At 46.3% G+C, this 26956-nt stretch overlaps 2 protein-coding genes across 2 annotated transcripts in view; one reads left to right on the forward strand and one right to left on the reverse strand.

Moving 5' to 3' along the window:
- Positions 1-7481: 7481 nt before the first annotated feature.
- T265_13946 (hypothetical protein) overlaps positions 7482-26956 on the forward strand; it is a gene marked incomplete at both ends in the record, with an annotated part of 34203 nt that continues 14728 nt past the window's right edge. Inside the window, 5 exons of the mRNA XM_009171285.1 lie at positions 7482-7708; positions 13897-14033; positions 14078-14305; positions 18160-18260; positions 21180-21346. Of these exons, the coding sequence (XP_009169549.1) occupies positions 7483-7708; positions 13897-14033; positions 14078-14305; positions 18160-18260; positions 21180-21346 (859 nt within the window). The remainder of the gene's footprint in view (positions 7709-13896; positions 14034-14077; positions 14306-18159; positions 18261-21179; positions 21347-26956) is intronic.
- On the reverse strand, positions 11962-16808 carry T265_06079 (hypothetical protein; the record flags this gene model as incomplete). Its single annotated transcript, XM_009171257.1, has 4 exons — positions 11962-12065; positions 12116-12249; positions 16313-16438; positions 16597-16808. The coding sequence occupies 4 exons, from the start codon at positions 16806-16808 to the stop codon at positions 11962-11964; spliced, it is 576 nt and encodes a 191-aa protein (XP_009169521.1).

Raw genomic sequence — 26956 nt, forward strand, 5'->3', positions numbered from 1 at the left:
TCTGCAAGCTCTGAGCCAACTTAGTTGCGCACAATCTAGCCAAAGCACGTCCCTCATCCTCACATACGTCCTCATGAATTCACACCGACCGCATGCCTATTATCGGCACATAAATATCGATTACCATTTTTGGAATCGGGCAGTGTCGCCTCACTGCGGTAGTTGGGAATCGTGAAAACTTTTTTCATATCAAAGTGCTTTCTAGCAGACCCTTCGGTTACTTTTTCCCAATTTTAATCCCCAATGTAAACACGGCCGTCTTACTCCCTCGTTTGAATGCCAGGATTGAACCACTCTGAACCCAAGAATATCCTGACTGCAATGGCAACCTTAAGCGGTACATCCAAGACGTTCATGTACGGGGCTATCCACGGACCCAAGTACGGCACCGTGATGGTGGTACCGCGGTACCCATTCTGATGGCTTGCCCATAGTTTACTTAAACTCTTATATTTCCCAAACGGGCGCGTTACCTGCGAGATCATTTCAGTCCGTTTATTTGTGCAGGGACTTAAAATCGGTGACCATCTTATTGTGCCGTCTGCTTGATCAGCTCACAAACCTAACAGTGCGACCAACGGCACTATTGATAGTTCGGTATATCGGCAAATATCAAACCTTGCTTAAAGCCACATATAACATATGCTGACCACCATAAAATACAGAAAACAACTAGTAGATGTGATGAATTCCTTGGATTCAGCGGGACGCTCGCCGCAACCATGTAAGAATTTTCCATACTCAGGTCACGATTGTCCGATTCAGTTTGAGCCGGCGCGGACCTAATGGGGGAGATTATTGTATAATTAGTTTTCATATTATCTACAAATCCAGTGCGTGAAAAAACATGCTTTTCCAAGGAATTTTCCACCGGTTTTATAGCGACAATGCTGCAAGCCACCGGCAGCCATTAAAATACGAGTTCCTTTGAACAACTTTTTCTAAAACTGAGGCTGCTTGGGGAGAAATCAAGGGCCCGAATAATTGCCATCAAACGCTAAACCATTGTGTTGAATGTTTCCTCTTTTGAACCACGGTTTCAGGGAAATGTTGGGTGTACGTCTAGGATGTGGCTACTGGCGTTAGCGTTGGGTGTCATTATTGAAGAATTACGTACTTGTTATGTTTTGGCTACAAATGTGCACATCGATGTAGGCTGTGTGCACCGTAGGGTATCATTAGGTTATTCATAAAAACACGCATTTATTTTATTTTATTTTAATTTTATTTTTCTTATAGACGGAATGTAGGTGTTTATCACGTGTGGTTTGTACCGTTTCAGTTACGTGACACACCCTTGGAAAGTCCAAACCAACAGCTAAAGACAAACGCCATGAGCGCTCTTTTGCGGAATTCCAGAATTAAATGCTGGGCTCAGAACCATCGGCTATGGGCGATGCATCCGTACTACTGCAGAGATTGCAGCTTGTCAACGCACCATGGTGCAGCGTGACAGAGCAACCCTCCCTGCAGAGCGCGTCACACCACCACAAGAGGATTTTACCCTTCGTGCATGCTATCAGATCTGCATTGATAATCATGGCTTGTGCATCACTAAAGGACTCAACCTACCAGATATCTTTCCGGTCCCGGCCAAAGCCGGAGCAATCAGAAGGCTGGGCCTATTCTGACAAATAAGCAGCAAACACCTGCTCATTACGTCAGGCCACGGAGGGGACAAATTCATTGGCAGCTGGAAATGAGACGATGGAGGTAGAATGGTACAACTAAGAGCGAATGCATCATGGCTAAGCGGCGGCTGAGCGTTTGCGTGGACCACCATGACAAGCAGAGGCTCACCGCAGAGTGCATGTGCGAGTATCATGGAATGTGGAACCACGCAAGGATTTCATCCACTGTGCACCATCAAACGGACTATATTTTCCGGCGTGTAATGCGCCCCTGTAACGATAAGAACGCTGAGTCTTTTTGGTTTATTTGACTTAGAGTCAGTTACGGGTGTCAAGATAGTGGGATTCGGGGAGTAATTGTGAGAAATCGGGGCCAGAAGGAAGCGGCAATATTCCTCCGTTCTCTGAGGGCACCGCGGCAGTCACTTCTGCTGTTCGGATGAGAACACAGTGCAACCCCGTCTAGACTGGGAACTTAAAATGTGAAACAAATTCATAGAGTTCTGCTTGACAGCTCTATATTATACTTTAAACGGAGACCCATAGCAGCAGACAGAAACCACTTTAGCGGGGCGACACCATCTGCTCACGAAACAATGGTCGGTATTCAGGTGGAGGTTATAAGGAATAGCGATGTGGAGGGGTGCGGCCATGTGTAAATGGGGGACGTGTTTTAGCTAAATGGTAAGCTACTAAGGTCATAGTTGGTTGCGTAATCGTCCATGAAACCGGGTACAAATGGCATAGGTGTAAGCAGAGTGTCCAAAATCACGGTTGGAGATGAGTCGCCTTCGCAGCCGTCATGTGTGACCGGGCGGCTAGCTAGAAGATACTGAGGGAGGTGGTACTGTCGTGTATTGAAGTGCTATAGAAAGATGGGTCAAGGGCACCACCACGACGGTCTTTGAAACTACTCTGAACGCTCACCCAGAAAGTGGATGAGATAGATATAGAAGGAGAAACGTTGCCAGTTACGGTCTACGGTGAACTGAGACATACATACTGGGTATATGGCTGGCTGGCGACTTTACACGCTATAATAAAGAGGCTCCGGCTAATTCCGGAAGCTGGATAATTTAGATGGACCATCATTTTTTGAGTTTCGACGCTGAGATGACCTAAGCATGGCGCTGGTACAGTCGAAAAAAGTGTAGAAGCTTTGCAAAACGAATCCCGTCGAATCACTTGCTGCATACGATTTGTGGGTATCTCCTCACTTACACGAAACAGCATTTTGCTTTGCTAAAATCGGTGTCTTGGTTTTGTACGAGCATTTCCTAAAATATGCGCCACAACTGAGCAAAATTGAGCCGGCGGCACGGCCATCTGACAACCTGGGAGCGTAGGCGTTGGGGCACATTTGGATTCTTATTTCTCACGCTCACGATCTTTTCTATACTTTTCGTACGTACATATCCTTTCAGTTTTCTAGGGTCTACTAGGCGGTGGCTCGCCACTATTTGGTCTTATGCGCCCATGCACGTCCGGTGACTGCGCACTCCATCAAAACTCCCCTTACTTCTCGCACCCTACCGATACCTCAAATAAGTGATCGAGCTAAGTGTAAAGCCATCACGAAGTGGTGCGTAACAATTTTCCTCTGGAATTCCATCATTAAAACAACCAAATTCTGACTGAACTAACACTATAAAAGCCAAACAAAGTTCCGCCGAGGCCAACGATCCTCACTTCCAAGGCTCATTTTTATCGAGCAACGTCCCCTAGTTGGTTCAGCCAAAATCCGCTCCAAGAGGTTCGAAGTAATAGCACCAGGAGGAAATGTTGAATATCTGCCAATATGTCCGCTTTAACCAGGCTCGCTATCCGAACAATTGGCTAGGTTTGTTTCGGTTCGTGAACTTCTCAAAGCACTGAGATCTTTGACCTGAGAATCAAAAGCCGTTCAACAGGCCACATCTACCCCTGGGATGAGCAAATTCTAAATCGCTGAACTTTTCTTCCAGTTTAAACCATCCTGGTTTCCCGGTGCAATTACATTGTGTCCATTAAACAAGTTCAAGGATTTTGTTAACGGTGTTCGTTCGGTCATTGGCATTAGCATTATCTCTCAACCAACTTTCGCCTGACTTCCCTGCATCAACGACGTCAACGAATCTTCTTAGCTTTGGTATGAACCACTTTTGAGATGAAACTTGCCATTTGGTTCCACCTCAAATTCTTCTTAGTTCTACTTTTCTCTTTATTTTGACTGACAATTTACTCAACCGTACAAGATCACTCGTGTCCAGCAACGATTTTTCAGTTTTAGTTCAACTCAACCGGCCTTATTTTTCAAATTTTTCTGTTTCTACAACTACGGTGACCTTTCACGCAATAAGCGTGTCTCCTTGGTGTTACCCTCCTTTCCTTTATGCTACGGTCCGCTGCCTCCAGGTCGTAACGAACAGATTATGCACCCAAATAACATGTTACATATAGGTGAGGAAATGAACTTATTATCATGAGAATACTGGGGGCACGGCAACTGCATATTCCGATCTGCATTTCCAAATAATGCCATCAGTACAGTTACACTTTCAACTTTACAAGCTCCTCGTTTACGCACGGACTTTGGTTGCGTCCGTCGCAGAAACTCTTCGAAGGCGTCTGCTGAAGAACCAAAGATACCTAGCTTCCGACAGGGTCCCAGAGCTCCCAAAGTGTGCTTTTTTCCGTCGCATAAACTCTTCGAAGGCGTATCCAAACCATCGGATCTGCTGAAGAACCAAAGATACCTAACTTCCGACAGGGTCCCAGAGCTCCCAAAGTGTGCTTTTTTGTGATGTTCGGACAGTAAAAGAGCGAGAGCTTCGCTCTTCATCTGGTAAAACCTTTGTGGCGAAATAACACAGACGGCCTCTGAATTGTCCGGGGATTATGCTGTACTGTCGTAGGTTTTTTGTACAACCTGTTAGCCCTCATTCCCTCCCAGGTGCATTTCATTCCTGTTGCGGCTCAATCTACCAGTTGAAAGCCCTTCACTCGGTGTGATGTAAACAAACTGCGGTCCTTTTGCTATCCGGATGGCCCTCTCGTATCACAGGGTGTCCACCTTGCGGTTCCAGGAAATACCAATTTACCGGTGCGCTTATGTGCTGTATTCCATGCTCCTTGTTTTCTGCTGGCGGAATTCCATTTAGAAGCAGATGATTATGAGCCACTCGTACGGCGACAAGAACCAGCACGATCTTAATTTTTACATACCAGTGGGCTAGACTTTCATCTGTCCGCTCATCCAAGGTCGGTATTCACTACTGTCGCCCAATCAACGTATAGCTCAGAAAGGGCCCTGTGCACAGAATAAGCTGACCAGACTGAAGTTGAAATTGAACAGGCTACGGGGCTGTGGATATCCTGGTGGTTTTGTTAGGAATCAGTTACGCGCGGTGTTGGTATCCTTGGCGAAATTTAACGGGAGACGCATTTGGTTGTCCTACATTCCATATAAACCTGACACGTCAAAGGCATTCGGAGGATTCTAAACACGAATAACAAAAGAGCTGCTTTACGGAAGGAGTAGAACTGGCACGCGTGCAATGAACTACCTTAGATCGGTTGAGCTGATACATGCTGATTTTTTGATATGAGCAAAAGACATAAACTGAAGTAGCTTAAATATGGATTAAGCAGGTCAAACGGAATAAAAACTCCACCCAGACTCCCATCTTTCTTTTGAAATAAAGAGTCGCAGCACATTCAAAACCTCAAATACCAATAAAATTTGCCACTGGCAATCAAGGCGAGCCACCATTTGAAGCGCACTGGACTCCAAGACCATGGGAAAATGGTCAAAACTAACTCGAAAATATCCGGACCCATACACCATAAGATCTAGTTAACTACACCAACCAAAAAGGCCCTTTAACTAGTTGGTTCTCTGTCTACCCAAAATTTTGGTCTAGTCGATGAATGCTCACGCTGCCCAGCGGAACATTTGTGTTAGGATCGAAACGTTACTCAACAGAGAATCTGCCGACTGTTTACCAAGCCCTTCTGAAAAGGAAGCATGCGTAGCTTTCGCAGAATCATGGAAAAACCCATGGCAACAGATCTACGAAGTTATATTGCATCTCGGACACACTGTTAAGTTCCCACAACCACGCGTCCTCCATTTCGCTGCAGTTTAGCCGACGGAGATAGCATCTCTAGTCTTATGTTTATCGCCGCTGCAAACTTTGACATAAGTTCCCACGATAAACTCAGTTTCGTTGAGTAGTTTTGGACACTTTTGAACAACCATCCAGCAGGTTACTTTCAACTATTCGCGGTTGGTAATCGAAGGCACGGTTCACAGATCAGTCCCTCGTTCCTCAGTCCCCCGTTCCCCGTCGCCAATGACTTGCCCAGCGAGCCAGTGGTGCATGCACATTGTTCATCAATTTCGGAATCACGCTACCATCTGTTCTTTCTCAAACCTATATGCTCACCTCTTCCCTGCCCAACTGACATTGCGGTCAAAATATATATTGCCCTCCAACTGAAAAAGGGAGCCTTATTCTACCGGTGTTGGAATATACCTATGCAAAATAATCCACATTCCATTAAGTAAATAAATAAACTGCGATTTTATCCTTCCGTCTATTTTCGGGTGGTTGTTGAGCACCACAAGGGCTTCGGGGCGTAGTTTACAGCCATATTTCCCGTCTTTCTTGTATCCCCATCCTACGAAGGTGCATGGAAGGTTAAGTTTCTTTATCGTGCATCCTCCTCCGTCGGTAATCACAATTTTCGTATTCACATTTCTTTTATCTGTCAACTTGCTCAAATATCTCAGACTGGTCTGCGCTCCCTGTCTGAGCCTGAACATCTTGAAGGACGCCCCAATGGAAGGCAAAAGCCTCCTTCCCTTCTTGCTCAACTGATTCCATGAATAGAAGCAGGTTAGCCGCAGCCTGCTTCTCGAAATACCACCGACTATGTGGGTGCCGGTCTCCAACCGTCTCATGGACGTAGTCTCACACTAGCGTACAATTCCCGACTACGTAACCACGGGCGTACGCCCTTTCTCCAGGCATTGTCTTTGCGATCCTGCATAACTTTCCTGTATTCCGCAGAGTTCAAATGCTGGAAGAAGTTTATTGATTTTGTCTTATCTGATTCCTTCAAACCGTCTTAAACGAATGATAGGTGGGTCACGCATCTCTTTCTGACTTGAACTATTTTCCAGCTGCAACGCTGCTGAAGTTTGAACGCCCTTATGGATATCTTCGGTTGTACTCGTACCAAATTGTCCGTCATTCGCGAACCTTAAGTACAAACCAATGCCTACGTAGCGTAGATTTACACGAATATGTCTACCCACGTAACGTTCTTCCTTATACTCTTCAATCGTGGCACCTCAAATATGGAGACAGGCATCTTCCCTGTCAGCCATCTGAGACTGGGTGCTCTATTTTACGACCAATCCACTGGCTGTTTACCTGCCAGTATACCGTTCGTACACGCTGTACCTATTAAACCTCACTAGCGTGCCGTGCAAGGTGATGGAACGCATTCTGAAGCGAGCTATCCTAGACCACCTTACTTCCAGCAACCTGATATCTTCAGCTCAACACGGAGTTCTCTCACATCGCTCCTGCGTGACAAACATGCTCGTGCCTACGGACAGCTTAACAGAAGCCAAGGACGAAGGACTCATATCGGAAGCCATATCTTTCGACTTCTCAAAAGCATTTGACAGGGTTTCACACGTCCTGCTGCTTTACAAACTTGAGTCTTACGGGATTCAAGGAAAAATCATTCGCTGGATCAAGGCGTTCCTATCGGACAGATCATTCCGAGTGAGAATAGGCGCCACCTACTCATCTCCAGCGGCGGTCTCCATTGGAGTTCCTCAAGGCTCAGTTTTAGATCATTACTGTATCTGATCTACGTCAACGACCTTCCAGATGTTCTTGCAAGCTCATGTATACTTTTTGCGGACGACTTGAAATCCTGGGGTTCCAATGCCAGTGCACTCCAAATGGATGTTGACCCTGCCAAGCAGTGGTCGTTGGACTGGAACCCTCCTCTGAATGACGAAAAGCGCATCCATATATCATTTGGAGGAGACTCAGCGAATGACTTTGTTATGCATGGTGAGAAGGGACCAGAAACCATCATGAGGGTAGATACCAAAAAGGATTTGGGTATCTGAGTCTCCTCAAACTTGTCCTTCTCACATCACCATGAGAATTCGGCCCACAAGGCATTCGCCATTTTACGGATGATCCGATGCACCTTCTCCCGTATTACTGGCGTGNTTGCCGGCCTCAAATCCGTGGACTACGAAACGCGTCTCGAGATGTTTGATCTCTTTCCCCTGGGGTACCGTCGCCTCCGAGGGGATCTAATTCTTACTTACGCCCTGTTCGAACGAAGCTTGGCAAACAGGTTTTTCACCGTTGGCACAGCAAACACACGTTGGGGACATAGTAAGAAAATTTTCAAGCTCAGATCACACACATTCATTGGACGAAATTTTTTCTTATTTCGGGTAGTAGCTGCGTGGAATGACCTTCCTCCGGCTGTTGTTCAGGCTCCTTCTAGAACCAATTTTAAAGCACTATTACACTTATTTATGCGAATCCTCGCGCTGGCAAGCATTCTGCCCCACGCTGAGAACATAAAGAACTGTGCAACACCTTTTTTCACTTGTGCCTTTCATGTGAACGACAGACACTGACCGACAGGAACAAAAGCGACCCGGGAAGCTTGGGCAATAGCCTCGATCCTGTGTATCAATCCATGAATCCGTGCAAACCCTGCACTGAAGGTTACCCGCCGCGTACGGTTTGAATTTTCGGCGCAATGCTCTCGAAGATGGAGAACGGAGGTGGGAACCGGGCTGGGATGTTCTACCAAGAGGCCTTGAAAATTGAGGAGAAAATCGTAGACGCAAGGAACACATCTGAAAAGGCCTTTTCAGCAGCGGATGTGCATGTTGAGCGAATTAAATCTTTGCTTAAAGAAGGTATGTCCGTATGTCATGTATTCACTGGCGAGATGGCTCAGTGGTTAGAGGTCGAATTTATTGACTGTGGTTTGAACTTTGGATCTCGGTTCTTTTCACGTTTAGGCCTGAACGAGCGGGCAGTCTCACAGACCTGGAGCTTCCTTCGTTGGGATCGCGGCTAGGCACCGGAAGGTTGTTGTAACTGAACGGTTATCTATCATTATTCTTGTTAATTAATTGAACGGAAATTGGTAGCCCCCTCAAACCCATGCTTCCTGAAGGTCCGACGTCGCCATATTCTGTAGAGAGTTTGGTTTAATTTGATTACGGATTTTTGCGCACTTACATCCAATTGGACATTTAGCTTAATGACTCTTCTGGACAGTCTCCACCCTGCGGTATTCCATGTTCCTCGTGTTTTCGCACCTTCAATATGTATCACCATCTGGGAGGTGTACTTCTCCCGTTGACAGTAATGCGATCGCCTCTGGCTTTTCGGTAATACTGGGAACAAACTCAGCGTTGCCTTAATGTGATACTTTTCACTCTGACCTGTATGACTTTGACTTGTTTCACCACGGCATTGTACGCTACCGTTTACAGTTAAGCCGACGTAACTTCGGTAACGAGTATCGGGGGTTAGAAACGCTGCACTGATTTTTCAAGTCAGGAAGTGATTTTTGTCACCAGATTCATGCAGGTTCCCTCATAAACTAACTCATCTACCACATCGATCAGACCATTGGCTACCCTTCACATCCAGACATCGCCATAATTTCTAACGATCAACGGAGTCATGAGCGGTTTTGATATCGAGAAATACTGTCGTTGGTGGACATCGGAAGGAGTTTCGCAGTGCCTCAGAGTGAAGGTATGATCGATTCAAACTCGGCCAGGACGGAAGCTAGCTTGATTCTCGCGAATCGGCTTAGCCGCCGCAAAACATGACCTGACCGTGGTGTAACGGTTTGTGTGCCTCCATGAGCCATTGAGCTATGCTGGGTTCTATCTATGCGATACTCAGGCTCTTATATCAAGTTGTTCAATGATTAGAAGTCTAACCAACGCGGTCTCCTGGCCCTCCAGGTTTTAGATGAGAACATATATGACGACTTATTCCATAAAATAGTGACGCGATTGCATTTCACGCCAAACACCGGCTTTGGTCGAGGACCCTACTCGCCCTCCTGTTTGGGTTTGGGCTCCCTGGCAATATTCCAGCCCACGTACTACCGCGATACTTACAAATAAATTAATTTCATGCCGTATCGGTTGTTGCGTGTCATCACCAGCCGGGTCGCCTTACTTGCTACATAGAGCAGATCAGGTAGGCAAAAGTATGCTACTGCTGGCACCTCCCCTCTAACGCTACAAGTGTCCGCTCTAATACCTTACTCTGCCCAAGTTTGTATACCCCTTTTCATCTTCATCATCACCGACAACCCGATACTTCACTGTCAAACCAAAATGCTTATTTGCAGCCTTACTTTGGAGAAAATAATAAAGGTGGATGTGGAAGAGATTTAGTGCTAGCTTACTACAATCATTCCGTGGTGCCTATACCACCAGACACTCATGCAGGCAATCGGCAAACGGTAGTTCGGCCTACGCAACACATGTCCCAACCAACGCAGCTCTTGGTGTTCTTCAATAGAAGTAGCCTTTGCATAACTGAAAGTCCGTTTTCTAATGGCCTAGTTCTTCAATAGAAGTAGCCTTTGCATAACCGAAAGTCCGCTTTCTAACGGATTCGCGAACACCAACCCACATGAGCTATGATTCTGAGTCAACGATTGTCGATTTGCAGGTCCTAGGACTCACCGCATTGTCCACCATGCCTGACACAGCCACAGGTTTTGTACGTCCCGGAAGCCGCTCTGCTTTGCTGCCTCTAATGATGGCACATCGAGGTAAGCAGAACATGTAGCTCTTTCTGATAGGCTGGATTCCCTCTACGTTGGTCTGAGCTGTCTGTCAGAAATAATGATACAGCACGCAAGAACTGTAATTGAACTGAAATCCCTTTTCTGTCTAATAAGTTTCGACCGCGCACCTCTGGGGTTGCACAGGCCGCTTTAGCTAGATATACCGATGTGTATGTTGTATTGAACGGCCGGATGGAAGTGTCTTTACTTGATTTGATGCCCGCTGATAGTAGCCTTTGCGTGGCTCATTTGGCAACATCTGTGAGAATTTCGAGAAAGTGAAATTTGTTGCATCCGGCTTATGTGTTTGCTTACGCTCCAACGGACTGTAGCTTTGAATCTGCCAGGGACAGTTTCTATGACGCCCTAGACGTCACAGCCTTACAACGGGCTAAATACTCAAGCATCGTTGTGGTCAAGAGTAGTATGCACACCCAGTTAAGTAGACTATTCGTTGCTGAGGCCCATTTTGGTGATTGTCTTATGTTGGACAACGGAAATAACCTAATTCAGATGTGTGCCGGTCACAGACTTCCAACTTCCGGAACAGCGGAAATTGCTTGACCACAGTGGTGCCCACTAGCGAACCAGTCCTGTATCTAAAGAGACCACATCGCTTTCAGTTATCGGTGGCAAGGGTCGATCACTGCTTGCCTCTCCTGCTAGAATACCGGTGTTGACTTCGAACACGCGCTTGTGCGTTGCTGTTTTTCATTACGCTTTTCAGGTCTCGGCAAAACACGCCCCAGAATAGCTGCTGGTGTCAGATGGCGTCAACGATTTCGTAACGGGGCAGTTGGAAAACGGTATTTGGTTGTCCAGCAGGTACTTCAGTCGCTTAAAACACCCAGCGTCATCGACTACGGTGGCTCTGCCATGTGCTACGCATGCTAAAACAGAGTCTGCGGAGACTATTGTTGTTCCATGTGCCCCCTGTAAAATAATGGAGGCCGCGAGGTGGACAACGTATGACTTGGAAAAGGCGTGAAAGGGATTACGATGAGTTTGAGTGTTGTTGATGCAGCATGCCTTCCAGGATGGGGTTCCCCTGCATTTGGGTGAAGACATTGCAAGAATTGACGGCGCCAATGGTGCTTGTGTTGTCAGTTTCCAGATCATTTGATAGAGCGCTTGGAGGTGTAGGCAACTCCGACTGCTTGCGATAAGCCACCATCATCATCATCATCACCAGCCGTCACGAAGAGACTGGACCTTACCGTGGTGCGACGGTTTGCGCACCTCAGCGATCCATTGAGCTATACTGGAGAGTGTCCCGCGACACTCACAGAGTCTCTCACACCAGGTTGGTCAATGGTTAGAGGTCTAACGAACACAGTCTCCTGGTCCTCCAGGTTGGGGGGATAAGCGATAAGCCACTACAAGGTTTCATTGTAAGACACCAGTGTTGCTGGCAGGTAGTCAAGGGATGAACCAATCGGGAGACCCGTGTTTCGAATCCGACCCCGATATATCAATTACTCCTGTCTAGGCCTGGACAACCGGGCAGTATCTCAGCCGTTGTGCATCCTTCGGGTTGCATGGCAGATGTGCAGCGAAATGTGAAAGCGGTTAGTTCTAATTGGGGGGGGGGGGGAGATGGCTCAGTGATTAGAGCGCGAATTTACTGATCGGAATGTCCGTGGTTCGAACCCGACGTTTGCCCCTCGACTTCTGTCTGGGTTTTGGCAACCTAACAGTATCCCAGCTCTCGTTCTCGTTTTTGGTTGCATGGCGGTTAGGCACCGAAAGGGTGCTACACCTGAATGAGTAATAAACAGAAACGACTTTTTAACTGATCAAACATTCATTCGGCGTGGTAGCTCAGGTAGCTAAACGTCACTTGATTAAATTATATCATGGACTATAAATGCCAAGGGTTATGCTTCGTTTCGCTTGGCACTCACGGTTACTGTTTATTTGGTTCATTCTTTTGAACATGTACGCGCGAACCAAATTGAAATGTGCTCATCAAACAGCACCCGAAGGATGCATACTTTACTCAATTGACCGCATGTGCTCTAAACAGACAGACTGACGCAAATGAGTCAGTCCAAGCGAAGAGACTTGAAGGCACAAAATTGTGCAGTGCAGTGGAGAAAAGGAGAAGTGATGCGACGACGGGAATTAGGGAGCTGGGCACTGATATTGTCATTCGACTAGTTGCCTTCGGGGAGCATGTTTTGTGCGAAGTATTGCAGATGAGGGAGTCTACCAAATTTTCATATTAAAACGGTCAGGGGATGCCGAACTGATAATGAAATGGACTATGTAAAGTTGTGTGCAAACAGAGTAATATGTGGTCGCGCAACATTAAAGATATCGGTGTCAGGTTTTTGTAGAGTATAGATTGTAGATATCCCCTTGGCTGCTGTTATTTAAGTGCGTCAAGATTCCTTCTCTTCACGATGCGAATAGGCATGAGTTAAAGGCCAACAGAGGGAGGGTGATAAGGGCTATGATACACTTCGGACGAGGCAGTCGTCAAGTTGTCGTGGACCCTGGTTCAATTTACTCTTCGTGCCGGCTTTGGAGCTAATTTTCTCGTGTTTTTTTTGAGATCGAACGTGTGCATACGAATAGCTGCATCCCAGACTTTTTCCTAGACTATCTGGTCGTAAGTGACTGGTCCTGGGTATGACAGTCTCCTATGGAGAACTAACGTAAATGAGCACTGATTATATGAGAATATTTGCTTGTGAAGTGCTGCCTTGGTCTCTTTGCAGACCAAGGGATAACGTCAAGTGAGACGGAACCCTAAAATTCCAGAGGTAGGCTGTGGTTTTTCGAGCTTGGGCAGTGGCTCTCCCACAAGTCCCATTTGAACGCGCAGTTTGCCTGTAAATAGTGGTAAACAACCCCCTATCTATGGCAGCATCCAGTGACAGCTTCCTCTCGTGCCACTTATCCTGCGTTTCCGACCATAGATAGAAGAAGAGCGAGCGAAAGAGTGAGTTAGTGAACCGGACAGAGGTCTCCCAGACTCATGAATGTTTTGGTCGACTTTTGAGAAGGTGGGACGAGATTGCCACTAACAGCACAGATACGAGATTTGGGGCTCGTGTAACCAGAACGTTGGTAGTTGATCCTTGTTGTACCTTGTCCAATTGGTTACGGGTGTCCGATGAGTTATTGTCAACAACTTTTATGCACCTTAATATTCTTTGATGAGCGATAGGAAAACCATGTTAATGCCGAGCGCTTCACTGATGACTAATCAACTGACGATAGCTTGGTGCTATTTATTATGTACTAATCGATCATTACGACGACACTCTGCTGTGTTGTTCGATGTTTCCCCAAAAATATGATTTTCAACATTTTATTTCGCCTAGTCTCTTTTACTGAGATGTTCAACGTCACACACTGTCACCGTTTGTCTTGCTCTCTGATCCTCCCGTTTTTGCAGCCGATTTCTTATCGGACGAAACGAAAGCCGAGATTCGTCAGTTCTCTTCCGAATTGAAATCCAGACTGTCAGAACATGTTAAAGCCCATCGTGATGTGCATCAAGTCATGTCGAAGTTTGGCAAGTTTATCGACAAGGTACCACTAGCTTGAATTGCAACCACCGTTTCATTGTTCCTTAGAACTTTAACGACGATTTCTCCGGTCTCACCGCATACTTCATTGATCGGACTCACAAATTGCGTTCGAAACACAATGGCTGTAGTGGTCTTTCCAAAGGTTCTTCCCCAACCTCCCCGTTCAGCAACGATGACCAGGCCGGACGATCGGCGGAGGAGTTGCTGAACCTGGTGGTAATCGAGCATTTACTTCGTCAGGGTATGGACTCTCTTGCCACCGATCTAATGCAAGTACGTTCACTTTCACGTTTCAGCTCCACATGTCATTCTTGAATCCTCTGCCTTATGTTTGATCACGAGCCCTCTCAAAGGTAGCCAACGAATTTAAGGTCGCAGATGGGCACGATGTTCACACTCACAATTGCAAAGTGATCCGCATAATGCGGTTGTAACAAATCCTAACACCGAACGCTAGTTCATACTATATCTTGCTAACACGGACTATATACAACTGACCGGCCGTCTCCCTGGATGGGGACCCCGAGACGGGCCCCATCAATGTTTAGAGACATTGTCGGACATGGCCCAGTCGCGCCCTCAATGGCGCTCGTGCATCCAAACTATTGCCTTCAATGCATAGCTCCTTTTCCAACCACCTCCCCACTTGACAGCCCACTGACAGTGCTGGATTTATGCACCAATTAATCAGCTCCCGCTTGCAGTGCGCAGCTACCTCCCCCTCCCCCCATAAATCATCGGTGAACGAAACTGCGGCAGCTACAACCACGGTACGACGAGTACGCGATTATTACAGCTGACGATGATGATGATGATGACCGGCCGCCGTATCGCACTTCATATTTCGCCCCTCTACTTTTCCGTGGATTTTTCAGTTCGATTATTTTTTTTGCGGATTTCCCAGACACTTTCCTCAAAACCCACAGTTTTTCAAATCTTAACTTAGGGTATTTCACTAGTAAGTGTGATTTGCCAATAAAAATCTACCGGAATAAAATGTGAGTATTATGTGAAACACAGTACAGTGTAGATCAGCTAACTGAAGCGTGCTGCTGTCAGTTGCGATGATGACCAGACTGATAGCTGATCATTGCCACATCCTTTTGATGTGTATTCGCCCATTTTCATCTGCACTCATGCCCCCCTCAGTTTATACACCTCCCTGGTACTAATCTGACTAGGAAGGTATGCATCATTTATTTTTTTCAGGCTTCTTCGGTTCGTCGCACAGCACCACTTCCCGCCGAGAGTTGCAAATGTTCTCTTTGACATTGTAATTCAGCTTATCCGTCACTTTTCCAAGCCCAGCAAGAAACATGAATACTTCGTTCGCTCATGTTTCCCGTACGGTAAAGAACAGTAGGATGTATAAAGGATGGTGCCTGTATCCTTCTTATGTAAGGTACTAATTACGTAACTGTAGCTTGCAGTACCAGAGACATGTTCCCAGATCGGAATGCACATTATCTGGGAGATGGCCTTTCTGGTGCCTGGTCTCGTGAACCCGTCTTAACTTTCGCTCCTCCTATTGAACGACTGTACTCGGTTTCAGTTGAAATCTGAGTCGAAAGGACGAAAATTTTCGCTCAACTCTTTGCCATTGATTCTTTCTCTAACTCCAAGCCACATACCTGCTTACTTGTGCCTACTAAGCCCTTTTTCATTGTCTGTGATTACCAAGTTGACTATTTCCTGTTACCTATCGAATCCGGACACCTTTAACTCACTTGTAGCTGCGCTTCAGAAGGTGTCCCTATCATAGGAAACTTTTCTGGATCTCAACGGTTGCAGCCATTTTTCCCTGCAGGAGAAGTCATCCGACGTGTTACCAAACGTGGCTTCCTATTGGACCCTGGTAGCCACCGTCCAATTTCGTTACTCCTATCTTATCCATCAATTATGAGACTACAGCCCTTTTAGACACTATCGATTCATAGATGACGTGGCCGATTCGCCACACATTGGATCACTGCCATCTGCTTGTGAGACGAAGCCATTTTCTCCTGCTATTTCCTATGTGTTCGATTGTGCCTGGCATTCGGCATTTGGCATAACTTTCCATATGTGGTCTGCTTTCCTACTTGTTCAGGTGGTTTGGAAGTTATCTGAGTGGCCGCTTCACCCATGTGTGGTTTGACAGCGTTGTTTCCTTAAATCAGAACATCCGCACATAGTTCCTCAAGAATCATGATTCTTCCAGATTTCAGACCTGCCACACTTATCACAATTTGTTTTCTCCGATATTCGCACTTCTACACTTGTGGTCATTATTCCTCTTACTCTTCCCAAAAGGTTGTTAGTGGATGACGATCGTGTAAGCGTTCAGCTGTAGCACCCTTCCGGTGCCTAGCTGCCATGCCACCCGAAGGAAGCATGAGGGCTGGGATACTGCCAGGTCGCCCAAGCCTAGACAGGGGAAGTCGAGAGGCGGGGGTCGGGTTTGAACCACGGACGATCGTGTACTAGCACTCGAGTAGCACATGTGAACCACAAAAACAAGCGGCCCTGTCAAGTCTCTATTTGTCTGTTGACCTTCCCCGTTTCTTGACCGACATTTGGCTTACGGGACTATCCTTCTGTATTCTCTTTCATTGGTTTTGCTGTACATTCTTTTACGAGCTCCTGGTATATGAGCTCGAGATAGATCAGTGGTTAGGGCGAACTTACTAATCGGAAGGCCCTTTGTTCGAACCCGAGTTCCAGTATGTCGACTGTTCCTGTCTAGACTTGGACAACCTTGCAGTTTCTCAGCCCTCGTGCTGCCTTCGGGTGGCATGGCAGTTAGGCAACGAAAGGTTGTTACAACTGCACAATTATTGCTCTATTTTCATCCTTTACGCGAGATGGCTCAAGCGGTTAGAGCGCGAATTTACTGGCCGGAAGGTCCGTGGTTCGCTTCTCTACTTCCTTTGTCTAGGCTTGGGCAACCTGGCAGTATCTCAGCCCTGGTGCTTCCTTCGAGTGGCATGGCAGCTAGGCACCGGAAGCGTGATAAAGCTGAATGAGTCTTTTTAACGCTAATAGAGAGTAGGTTACATTGACCCCATCTCAAAGAACGTACACCATCGGGAATGGTCTCTCAGTAGGATTTCATGCTAAATCGTGGATGGTGGGAAACGATCTTGTTGACTTTTTTGAAGGAGTCCATTTTTCTTAGATGCCCTTAGTGGAAATCGTCTTCCCATAATGTCGACTAGGGTCATCCCGATCTTTAGCATAACTAGTTGATTTGGATTTCATAAGTACTTTGGAGGCAAGCACACTTTGTGGTCCTGTTCGGTCCACATGTACTTTTCGTATCTTGAAATTTGCAGTATTTTTGGGTAAAAGGATGCAAATTAGTTTCCGTTCAGTTTAGCTGAATCTCTCTTATGATAACGTAGACAACTTGTTATCGTTGAATACTACGGGGTTTTGTGCCTTGAGCCACAAAACAAACGATTGGATGGGATTTGGGGGTAGTTCGTGTTAGGTTTTCTTGGATGAATGAAGTGCACACCCAGCATTTGAGAATACTTTGGACAGGGAAGCTGGGCGGACGTCCCCAGAGCTCTCAGCCAGCTGTTCTTTCGAACCATAAGCCTCAATTGTTTATTTTGCAGTGAGCGACATCACACAGTAACCCTTCTTTCCTGTATAGTTCACAGTGGGTTTCCTGTTGGACACAATTTAACTTACGATCTCCTTATGAGTGCTGTGGGACTTTTCGTTGACAGACCTTAGTGAATGTGCGAATAAATGAAAGGCTTTGCAAAGGTGCTGTTCGAAGTGTTCAAGAATGTGTGTTCCCCGTGAAGGCTGACCTTCAGGTGAAAGGTGACGAACATGGGACCCAAGCCGGACCATCCGACCGCCAAGTGGCCAGACTGTCGATGAGATTGTTAAATCATTTAGATAAAAGTGCTAGGACCTGCTTTCCATCAAGAACAACAGATTACTTCCGTAAGGAGTATCTTTTCTGGCCTACGGCAGTGAAGCATCGGTGTTGAACACTGATGTCATGCTGTTGATGATGATGATTTCTGGCTTGCCTATCCTTTTCACCGTGTCCCGGATTGGCGAGCCCTCTAACCCTGTTGGAACAAAAGATACGATAATGCTCTGTCGTTTTTATTCATCCACTTCAGGACTTTGGTTTCACATCCAACGAGGTCAGTTTGGACAAGTTTCGCGAATTGAGTAATCTTGTCTCTACCATACAACATGGAGATTTGGACCTCGCCAAAAAGTTAGTCCTTGCTCTAAACACTTTTGCGAATTCACATTCATGTCGAGGGTCTGCGTGTAATCATTCAGACAAATAGTTCATTTTTATGTTGTTATACACGCGAATCAATAGTGTCAAACATGTGACCATGTGTGCAGCCGGAGGACATCAAGAACTCGAATGTCTAACGCATTCCAGGGCAAAAAAACCGTGTGTGGTTGGTTCACTTGTGATTCAGCCGTGACGTGCAATTCTACCAGTGTAGTTCTACACTATTATTGTTGCTTTTAGACTACTGGCGCTATTTCTGTTTTTCTAGCTCGAAATAGTGGTGGTCGTGTTCTCAACATGAGTATGATGAACACTTCGAGGCCAACGCTCGCGGATTTCGCGACTGGCTGCTTACTCCTTGTTGGGAAAGATGACTGTGTCAGCGTAGACAGACTCATTCGATTATCTGTGCAACGGTTGTATATCGCCGCCAGCGCCAACTGGGCAAACTAGTTGGCCGCGGTGTAGTTCCCAGGACAGGGTAAGGTGTGAGGCGTGCCGTTGGTTGGGGTGATACAATCCCATAGTGGGCAGGGAGGTAGAATTGATCTTGACCGCGTGCCAAGGCAAAATCGATGACCAAACAGTACAACATAATAGGACAACAAATAGTACAACCTGTGTCGTTCGAGCATTTGATAACGTTTGGGGTTGCAGTGAATGATCATGTCGTGACATCAAGACCGATTTTGTCTTCGTATCATTCCCATGGTTATATGATCTGGTCAATTTCGCGTTTGGAGTTATCAAACCCGTGCAGACGATCGCTGCGAATATCGCCAAACCTGTGCTGGACGGGTTACTGACATGAAGAATCTCAATCGAACCTTTCGATGGGTGTTGTGGCGCAAAAGTCCGGCATTTTCGTTCCATGGGTATGGGCCGGTATTACTGCCTATTTCATTCTTCTGTGAACCTTGTACAAATCCGCCTGCTAATAAAAAAGTGTCGAGTCAACGAAAACGGCTCACTCGGTTGACGAAATGTCGGTAGTAATTCACAGAAAATGTATTTTCTCCGAGCTGACCAGGCTGGCTACTTTTCCGAGAAAACTCTCTCATGAATTAAAAGTGTTCGCTCCTCGAGGGTGTCGACATACAGCATATCTAGTTAGTGGGTTTTGCATACTCGAAAATCTTCATAGCTTAACTGCCAACCGTTAAACTGATATCGGTTTTATCTCCGCGAGAAACCCGTAGGGGATTGGCAAGGTAGGCGTGTAACCGCCTCTTTCAGGTTCCCAGTAATTTTCACTGTACCTTTGTTTATTGATCTTACCTTTTCTCTTCACGTATGATCCGCTTCCAGAAAGCTCACGATTTCGTCCTCTCCTTAACCTTGATTGTCAGTTTGTTATAACAAGGAGTATCATCACTTGATATGATTCTTGCTGGACAGACTGAGACCAAGGATATCCTTTTGGCACAATCATCCTCAGATTTATACATTTGCAACTTGTCGACATGGAACCGGATTGTGCGAACGAATCGCAGTGTACTCAGTGGTCGTGTCCGGTGGCTGAGAATACCACATCCTGACGATTTCGCGGTCGCCACAGTTGCAGCCAAACCGGAGACCAGAGGGAGCATACGCGACGCAGCGGCTATTCAGCTCCTGGTGTCTGGCACCGGTAGCCCTCTCACTTCAGTCCACTTTGGTCAATCCTGCCAGCGGCCTGCAACGTTTCACCCGCGGTCCGAACCCTTCAGTTTACAGTCGCAGATTCTACTGCTATCCGGAAAGTCAAGAAAGGGAGGCCGGCAGAATGGATGCCACAACAGTCACACAGAGGCCAAATGCTGATTCAAGGATATGGGGAATGCTTTCCACGGTGGTCGCAGGGTCGGATATGTCAAGCGCAAGGCACGAATAAGATCAGAAGCACGGCCACCTTAAGGGAACTAATTTCAGACAACACACTGCGGCTCCATAAGGGATACCGGACAGCCGTGACATACCTCGGAGTAGGAAGGTGCCAGATCCCAGATCGGCGTGCACACAACCTCAGGGACGGACCGACATGCGACGGTACTTCTGTGAGTCGTCACAGTTGAGTTGAAAGCAGCGGTTGGTTGAACAGCCTCCTCGAGGGGGGAGGTGTCCGGAAACGAGCCGTCCCTAATAACCGAAAATCACATCATTTGGACGGATGTGTCACGTGCAGGGTGCGGACCAAACGAGAGCATGTCCTGATCGGTCAGAATGGTAGCCTATCCGGATCGAACATCTTTAACTCGATGCTTCTCGCCCTTTCACGGAGATTCTAGCACGATTGTGGAACAATTCTGTCATTGCCCTATAAATACGGCTGTAATAATTTTTCTCTGTCTCCACAAAGGACTGCCTGAAGCTACTGTACCTTTTACTTTAACATAGTGGGTGGAGCAGGAAACCAAGGCACCGATGCAGAGTCGTACGACCGTTCAGCAAGTCACAACAGGTTGCCAATAATGCTAGAATGGTACACGATAGATGACTCGGAAAGCTAACTTCGGGTCTACAGTTTTGTGTGTTCACATAGTGTCTTATCTTGTCTTACCTTGTTTTTGTCTTATCTTGTCTTAATCAACCACACGGAATAGTGTTTTCAGGATTCCCTAGAAAAGTGTCCAGAGGTTTGTTCAGTGTACTCAGCATTACACAAACGCCCTTTACAAACGATGCTTTCAATTAACTTTTTTTCGTGCCGCAAATCCATCGCCCGTAACTGTTCAGTGTCTCAATGACAGGATACCTCAAATAGCCACAGGTGCGTGTTTAGATATTGCAGTGTCCATGAACTGCCAGACCTAGAGGTACACTTCTGAAAGCCCTGTCCCGCTTTTCTGGTGAAAATCAATCCCTTCCAGGTTATCCTCACGCCATCTCCCTCTCGTATCTTCTTTTTAGATGGTTATCTGAGCATAAAGAGCAGCTGGGAAGCAAAGCTGCTCAGCTTGAATATTCATTGGCCAAATTGGAATTTTTGGCTGCCATGAAGTATCAAGCCTACAATCCTGCAGCTGTCCTTCACTGTGCCCGTCAACTCGTACCATTCTCTCAGGTCTATCCAGCAGGTATGTTTGTACTGAGGTCCTCCGCTGCTGCGCATGCGCTTGATGTTTCTTCGACACAAAGGCAGTATCGTTCGTCCTGGCTTTCTTCACTGAGTTTGTCGTTTTGTCTATTCCTATTTGATAGTCCACCTATTTGACACGTGCGCCTTTGGTAGTAACCCGATCACCATGCGTTCAAATGCCGTTGTTGGTTTCCACAAGAGTGTACTTTTTCTGCTATTGTGTTACACCTGTGATCTGGATGTCTTTTTTCACGTTTCCTCCAAAATTGATCTCCTTGAATTGCTGATCTGTCCGTTATCTTCGTTGCGCCCACGCTGCCGCTGATATGACAGTCGAATCTGGTTGCGTACAGGTTCCTTCCTCACCTTATGACGTCTATTTTACCATCTATTTGCCACCTTTGTTTCGGGTGGCACGGCAGCTAGGCACTTTTATGGCGGAATACTGGGTTGGTTGGAGCTACCTCGCCACTCTCGCGCTTGCATATTTTTCTGGTCATCCTCCATTATAGCCCCCCCTCCGAACGAAGACTACTCCTTCGATGAAATCAAATGATGGTTCCCCGTAGGCTACTATTTATTGTGAGGTCCTATAAGGAAGGTCACATTCCTGAAAGCAACCACTGAATGCTCGAAATCTACCGAAACAGCTCCACTAGATGTTGACCAGACAGATAACGCCCCCTCAACATGCGGCGCGTCACAGCCTTGTATCAAACCCAGACAGCGCGAGTCAGCGTTGGTCAATGCCCCCGCAATATGCAACACGTCACAGCCTCGTACCAAGCTAGACGTGTGCGTCGGTATTGGACTAAGTTCAGACAATGTCCTTCCAATAAATAGCTTGAGACTGTTGTACTTTTCGCACTCGCTTGTTCGGAATATAGCGGTTGTGTTCCCTTCTGTGAGTCTTTTTTCCGGCAACTAGGCACTGGAGCGGGTCAGCAGCAGATACATCAGATTGGCTAATCAGCAGATGTAATAAAGGCTCATTCTCTTGTGGTCTCGTTGGTCTATTGCACTAGTTTGGACTTGTACAAATGTACACAAGTGAATAGGTCGGATTAATACCGGAGCCGCATTGACCTTCCCTTCCTGATGTTTCTGTGCCAATCGTCCGGAAACAATATTCGTAAGCTCAGAACATATTAGTATTCAAATATTTTTGAATGTGCATAGGATTGAGAATATACTTCCTCACTCGTACCATTCTAGGTTGAACCGATACCCGTGGTTCTGATGTCCAGCACCCACCGTCACCTACCAACGGGTAGCTGATAACTAGGTTGTCAGCTCATTTTCTCCGGTCACTGGGCGGAATGCGTAGATATAAATGTGGATGGCATTTGGTGTCACGTATTTCGGGGAGATTTGCGAACAATTCAGTGGGATGAACTGTGACCGCCAGCAGTGCACTGTCCTCCGTCGTTTAAGTATATACTACTCGTGAGTAGTTCAGGGCCAGTACAAAACATTGGGAGCTAGCGAACGTTCGCCAGAATCGACGCACGGGCGGCATCACGCGGGCCTCTGACGGAAGATCTGCATCCGTCCAGTAGACAACTAAGGTCTTCTATAGAAGAAAATGTCGGTAGCGTAGATGGTCGTTGGCTTGTTCGCTGCGCTGGGCAATTTGATTGCAAACGTTTCATCATCAATCGAGGTGACATCATCAGTGCGTTATTGGGGAGCGTAGTTGTGTGTAGCGGTGGGTTAGTCATTGTACAGCCCATCAAGGAGTGCTTCGAAAGTTTGTGAACCTAACACGTTGTTTGTATTCATAGACTCACACGGATGTGTGAGCGTGTACCGATAGCTCTCCAAAAACTTCCGTACATTTCCGTCTCCCTTCCTGCTTAATTTCGTAATCGATAAGTAATGAGACGTGAGACGAGACGATTACTGGGAGGTCTTCAAAATCCTGATGTTCGAAAAGCTGTTGATGAAGACCTTGTCGATATGCAAGCTGTAGGGGCGAGATGGCTCAGGGGTTAGAGCACAAATTTACTGACCGGAAGGTCCGTGGTTCGAACCCAACATCTGCCTCTCAACTTCTGTCTTACTTGGGCAACATAGCACTATCCTATCCCTCGCGCTTCTTTCTGGTGGCATGGAAAATGAGCGCCGAAGTGGTGCTACACCTGAGCGAAAGGTAGATGGTATATTTTTACTCTTTATTATGTCGAAATATCATATTCCCAGCGGATACACGGGACGTTTTTCTACCCAGCATTGTCAAGGGACTCTTGGGTTTGCGAAAAGCTCCCATAACCATCACAGAATGGGAGACTCTTATCACTGGTACATTGATCCCCAAAGTATTGTCCTTTGTATGCTAATTCTGCTCCTTCATCCGCATGAGTCAGGTAGCTATCGAGCTCATGTGACCCTTGTTGATATTGAGGATGCCTTTCAACTTTTATGCACTAGTTATCCTAATAGATCGTACCCTATTCTTAGCTTTCGAAATACTTTTCTCCTCCTGCTTGGCTCTTCCAAGCAATACTCTGAAGGATTGGCAAGAACGGTATTTCCCATCATTTTGTCTCTATTCGATTTGATTCCGTTTGCCGGCTGTTTTGAGCCGCACTTGCTTTCCTGCTTTCTCCGACAGCAGTGCCCGTGTGCCATCCTCTATTCGGTTTAGGCACACTATTGACCAACTAATCTCGGGTTAGTAACCCACACTTGAACACTACTCACCATTGTTGATAGATCAGACATGATCCTGAGACTTGCAATGCATAATTAACCTTGTGCGTCATTCTTCGGAAGATGTTGCGTCCCCGATAGCTCTCAATAAACTCTTGGGCATAATAACTTCTCGCACTGTGACCGCATTTTGGATGATGGCGTTACGGGTTTGTGCGCGTATTCTCAGTAGCTCATATGCATTCGGCAACGGTATGTGGTTGGGTTGATTCAGTCTACGTTTGAGGATCCTGAGTTGGGTTGTTGAACAAATGCCAGTGTACGTACATGCCTCTGGGTTGTTTTACCCTAGTCGGGGCATGCTATGGACGTTCATTGGTCTTTGTTTCTTAGAAAACGAAATTAACAGTTGCCGAAAAGAAACTGGCCGCATATCGCATCTCAGAGAGCGTAAGTTATTTTGGAAGAGAGACAAAATTCAGCTGATTACGGAAGGGTCTCGTCACAAAGGATGTTGAAGAAAGGGTCTATGTTGGGATACATGAGAGGCAATTGTTTCGAGGGGACCAGGATTCGATGATCTTCCTCATAGGCGCACGAAAAGCCTGTGATTAGTGAGCTCCACCCTTTCCCGTCATTTTCATGAATCTGAAGAGCTCTGGATGGACTCGAGATATTTTGGAGCGTGGGGATGCACTTCTTGCAAGGTTCACACGGAACGACCAAAGTTGATTTATCACTTTATGAGAACCGGATGATCGAAATTGTTCTCAGTTGGAGGCTTGAGGCCTTTACAACGTGTGTGCAGTAAGCATGATTCACTTGAGGCCATCATTGCTCTGATCAGCTGAGTTTTCTTCGAGAGAGGGACCTTGCCTCCCCTAGTCACTAAACTAAAAACGATGACAAGCGTGGATTTTTCAATGTTTCTGGTCTTAGCAGTTCACTCATGTTTGAATTCGAGTTGCTTGCGGAAACGTTTGTGACGGAAAGCTCTTGGTCTGACTTTACCTCTTTTCGACCGTTGCGGTTCTAATTTGTTCATCCTGTCAGTGCCTGTCAGCCCCTCATACTCTCTATGGGGAGTCCGGCAACTAGACAAAAGTGCATGACCAGATTATTTTTTTTGGTGGAACAGAAGCGAGCGGATACGAGTGTCAATAACGACCGGTATTTCCCATCCACTCCATGGCCGACGAGCGCCAACAAGTGATCTGCTAGTATTATAAAGTCCGCTTTTTCTCTCTCAGGATTCCCAAATTGAAAGAGGACGAGATGGCTCAGTGGTTAGAGCGCGAATTTACCGGAAGGTCTGTAGTTTGAACCCGACCTTTGCCTCTCGACTTCCTCTGTCTAGGCTTGGACAATCTGGCAGTATCTCATCCAACGGGTTTTCTTCGGGTGGCATGACATCTGCGAACCGAAGGGGTGCTACAGATGAACGACCACACAAACATGGTGAAATAAACGCCAGTGGATGCACAGTATCCAGAGATTTCATGTGGTACTCCATTCTGCTGATTGATTCATGTGTCTTCAGTTGTTGTTTAAATCTTGTCGTTACTTTATATCTTTTTGTCGCTTAATCACCTCATTCCGGATTTTGTCCGGCTGACCCAAGTGAACTCGGATAGAAATCGTACTGAGCTGTCCTAGGTGGCACGGGTCCTTTCATTTTCAGGTGCTTCTTTCAAAATAATAGATGGGGCTTCTCTGATTTCTGCTACCGTGACGATCGGTCTATTATAGTAGCGCTTGCTTTGTACGGGTAGGAACCGTATATTCTAGGGGAGATGTAAGGCCCTTTTGGTGTTTGGTAATCGACATAAACGATTTTCATTGCTATGGTGCCTCTGTGGGCCTCATTCAACACCACAAGCTCCGGGGGCTCGTCCATACCTATAATCGTCTACCATAATTAATTTGGGAGAGGCTCAACCCGCTTTCTGAACAACAAATGGCTTCCAAGAGTGGAATAATGATCATGAACAGTCTTCATGATGTGGCTGTAACCCAGTTTTCATGATGCAGGATGTCCACGTAACCGTCGCCGCCAGTCAATATTTTTCTTTGGACAAATTGGCCTGGCAGTGAAGCAATAATATCCCACATTGTTATTCCTGTTCACGCCACTGCCGCGTAGATACATGGTGGAGTTAATCTATCCACTCTTGGACCTCGTTTGACACTCAGTACCTCCGATGCACGGACCAGGCCTTTTCGGCAATTGTTTCCTTACTATTTTCTAATTTGCTGCTGCTTCCCAGATTTTTGTTCATATTAATACAGCCAACAGAAGCCAACGGGGTGCTCAGTATCACAAAAGATACCCATTGACCTAGCAGTATGCTATGATGGCGCATCGAAATTTCTAGACTGGGAGGGAATCTTCCTTACCAACATGTTTGTTGATGCAAACAGCAGCTTGCCACCTACTTTTTACTTGATGTGATCTGTTTATCCCTCTCTGCGACAGTTCGTTATTCTGCTTTGCACTAATACAGCCTGACAGCAATCGATCGCACTCCAACTTTATGCACTTATCACGTGATGTTAGTAGCATCTCTGCAGTCGCATTTCAGGGTACTGTCATATGATCATCGGTTTCCGTTCCCACTGCAATTTTCACTCGTTGAACCCGTCACCTTTTACAGTTCAGCTGCTCACTTTTGCATCGCACTCGGCTGAAGTGAACCCATTACATTGTGATTCCAAAAGAAACTTGGAATCACCCTATTTTAGCTTCTAATTTTGGCTGCGTTTTGTCAACCTGTGAACGACTAACTTTTTGGAGCATTGCGATACATAGATCTATTAGCATATAATGGACGTGTATGCATATATATATATATATATATATATATATATATATATAACTTCTTAGAGGTGCTTTGGTTCCGTTACTTCGTTTTCATTATAACGAAGTGACAGGTAATGGCAAGAGGACGCACTGCTG

The sequence above is a fragment of the Opisthorchis viverrini genome, assembly GCF_000715545.1.
Source record: "Opisthorchis viverrini unplaced genomic scaffold opera_v5_134, whole genome shotgun sequence".
NCBI classification, from domain to species: Eukaryota; Metazoa; Platyhelminthes; class Trematoda; order Opisthorchiida; family Opisthorchiidae; genus Opisthorchis; species Opisthorchis viverrini.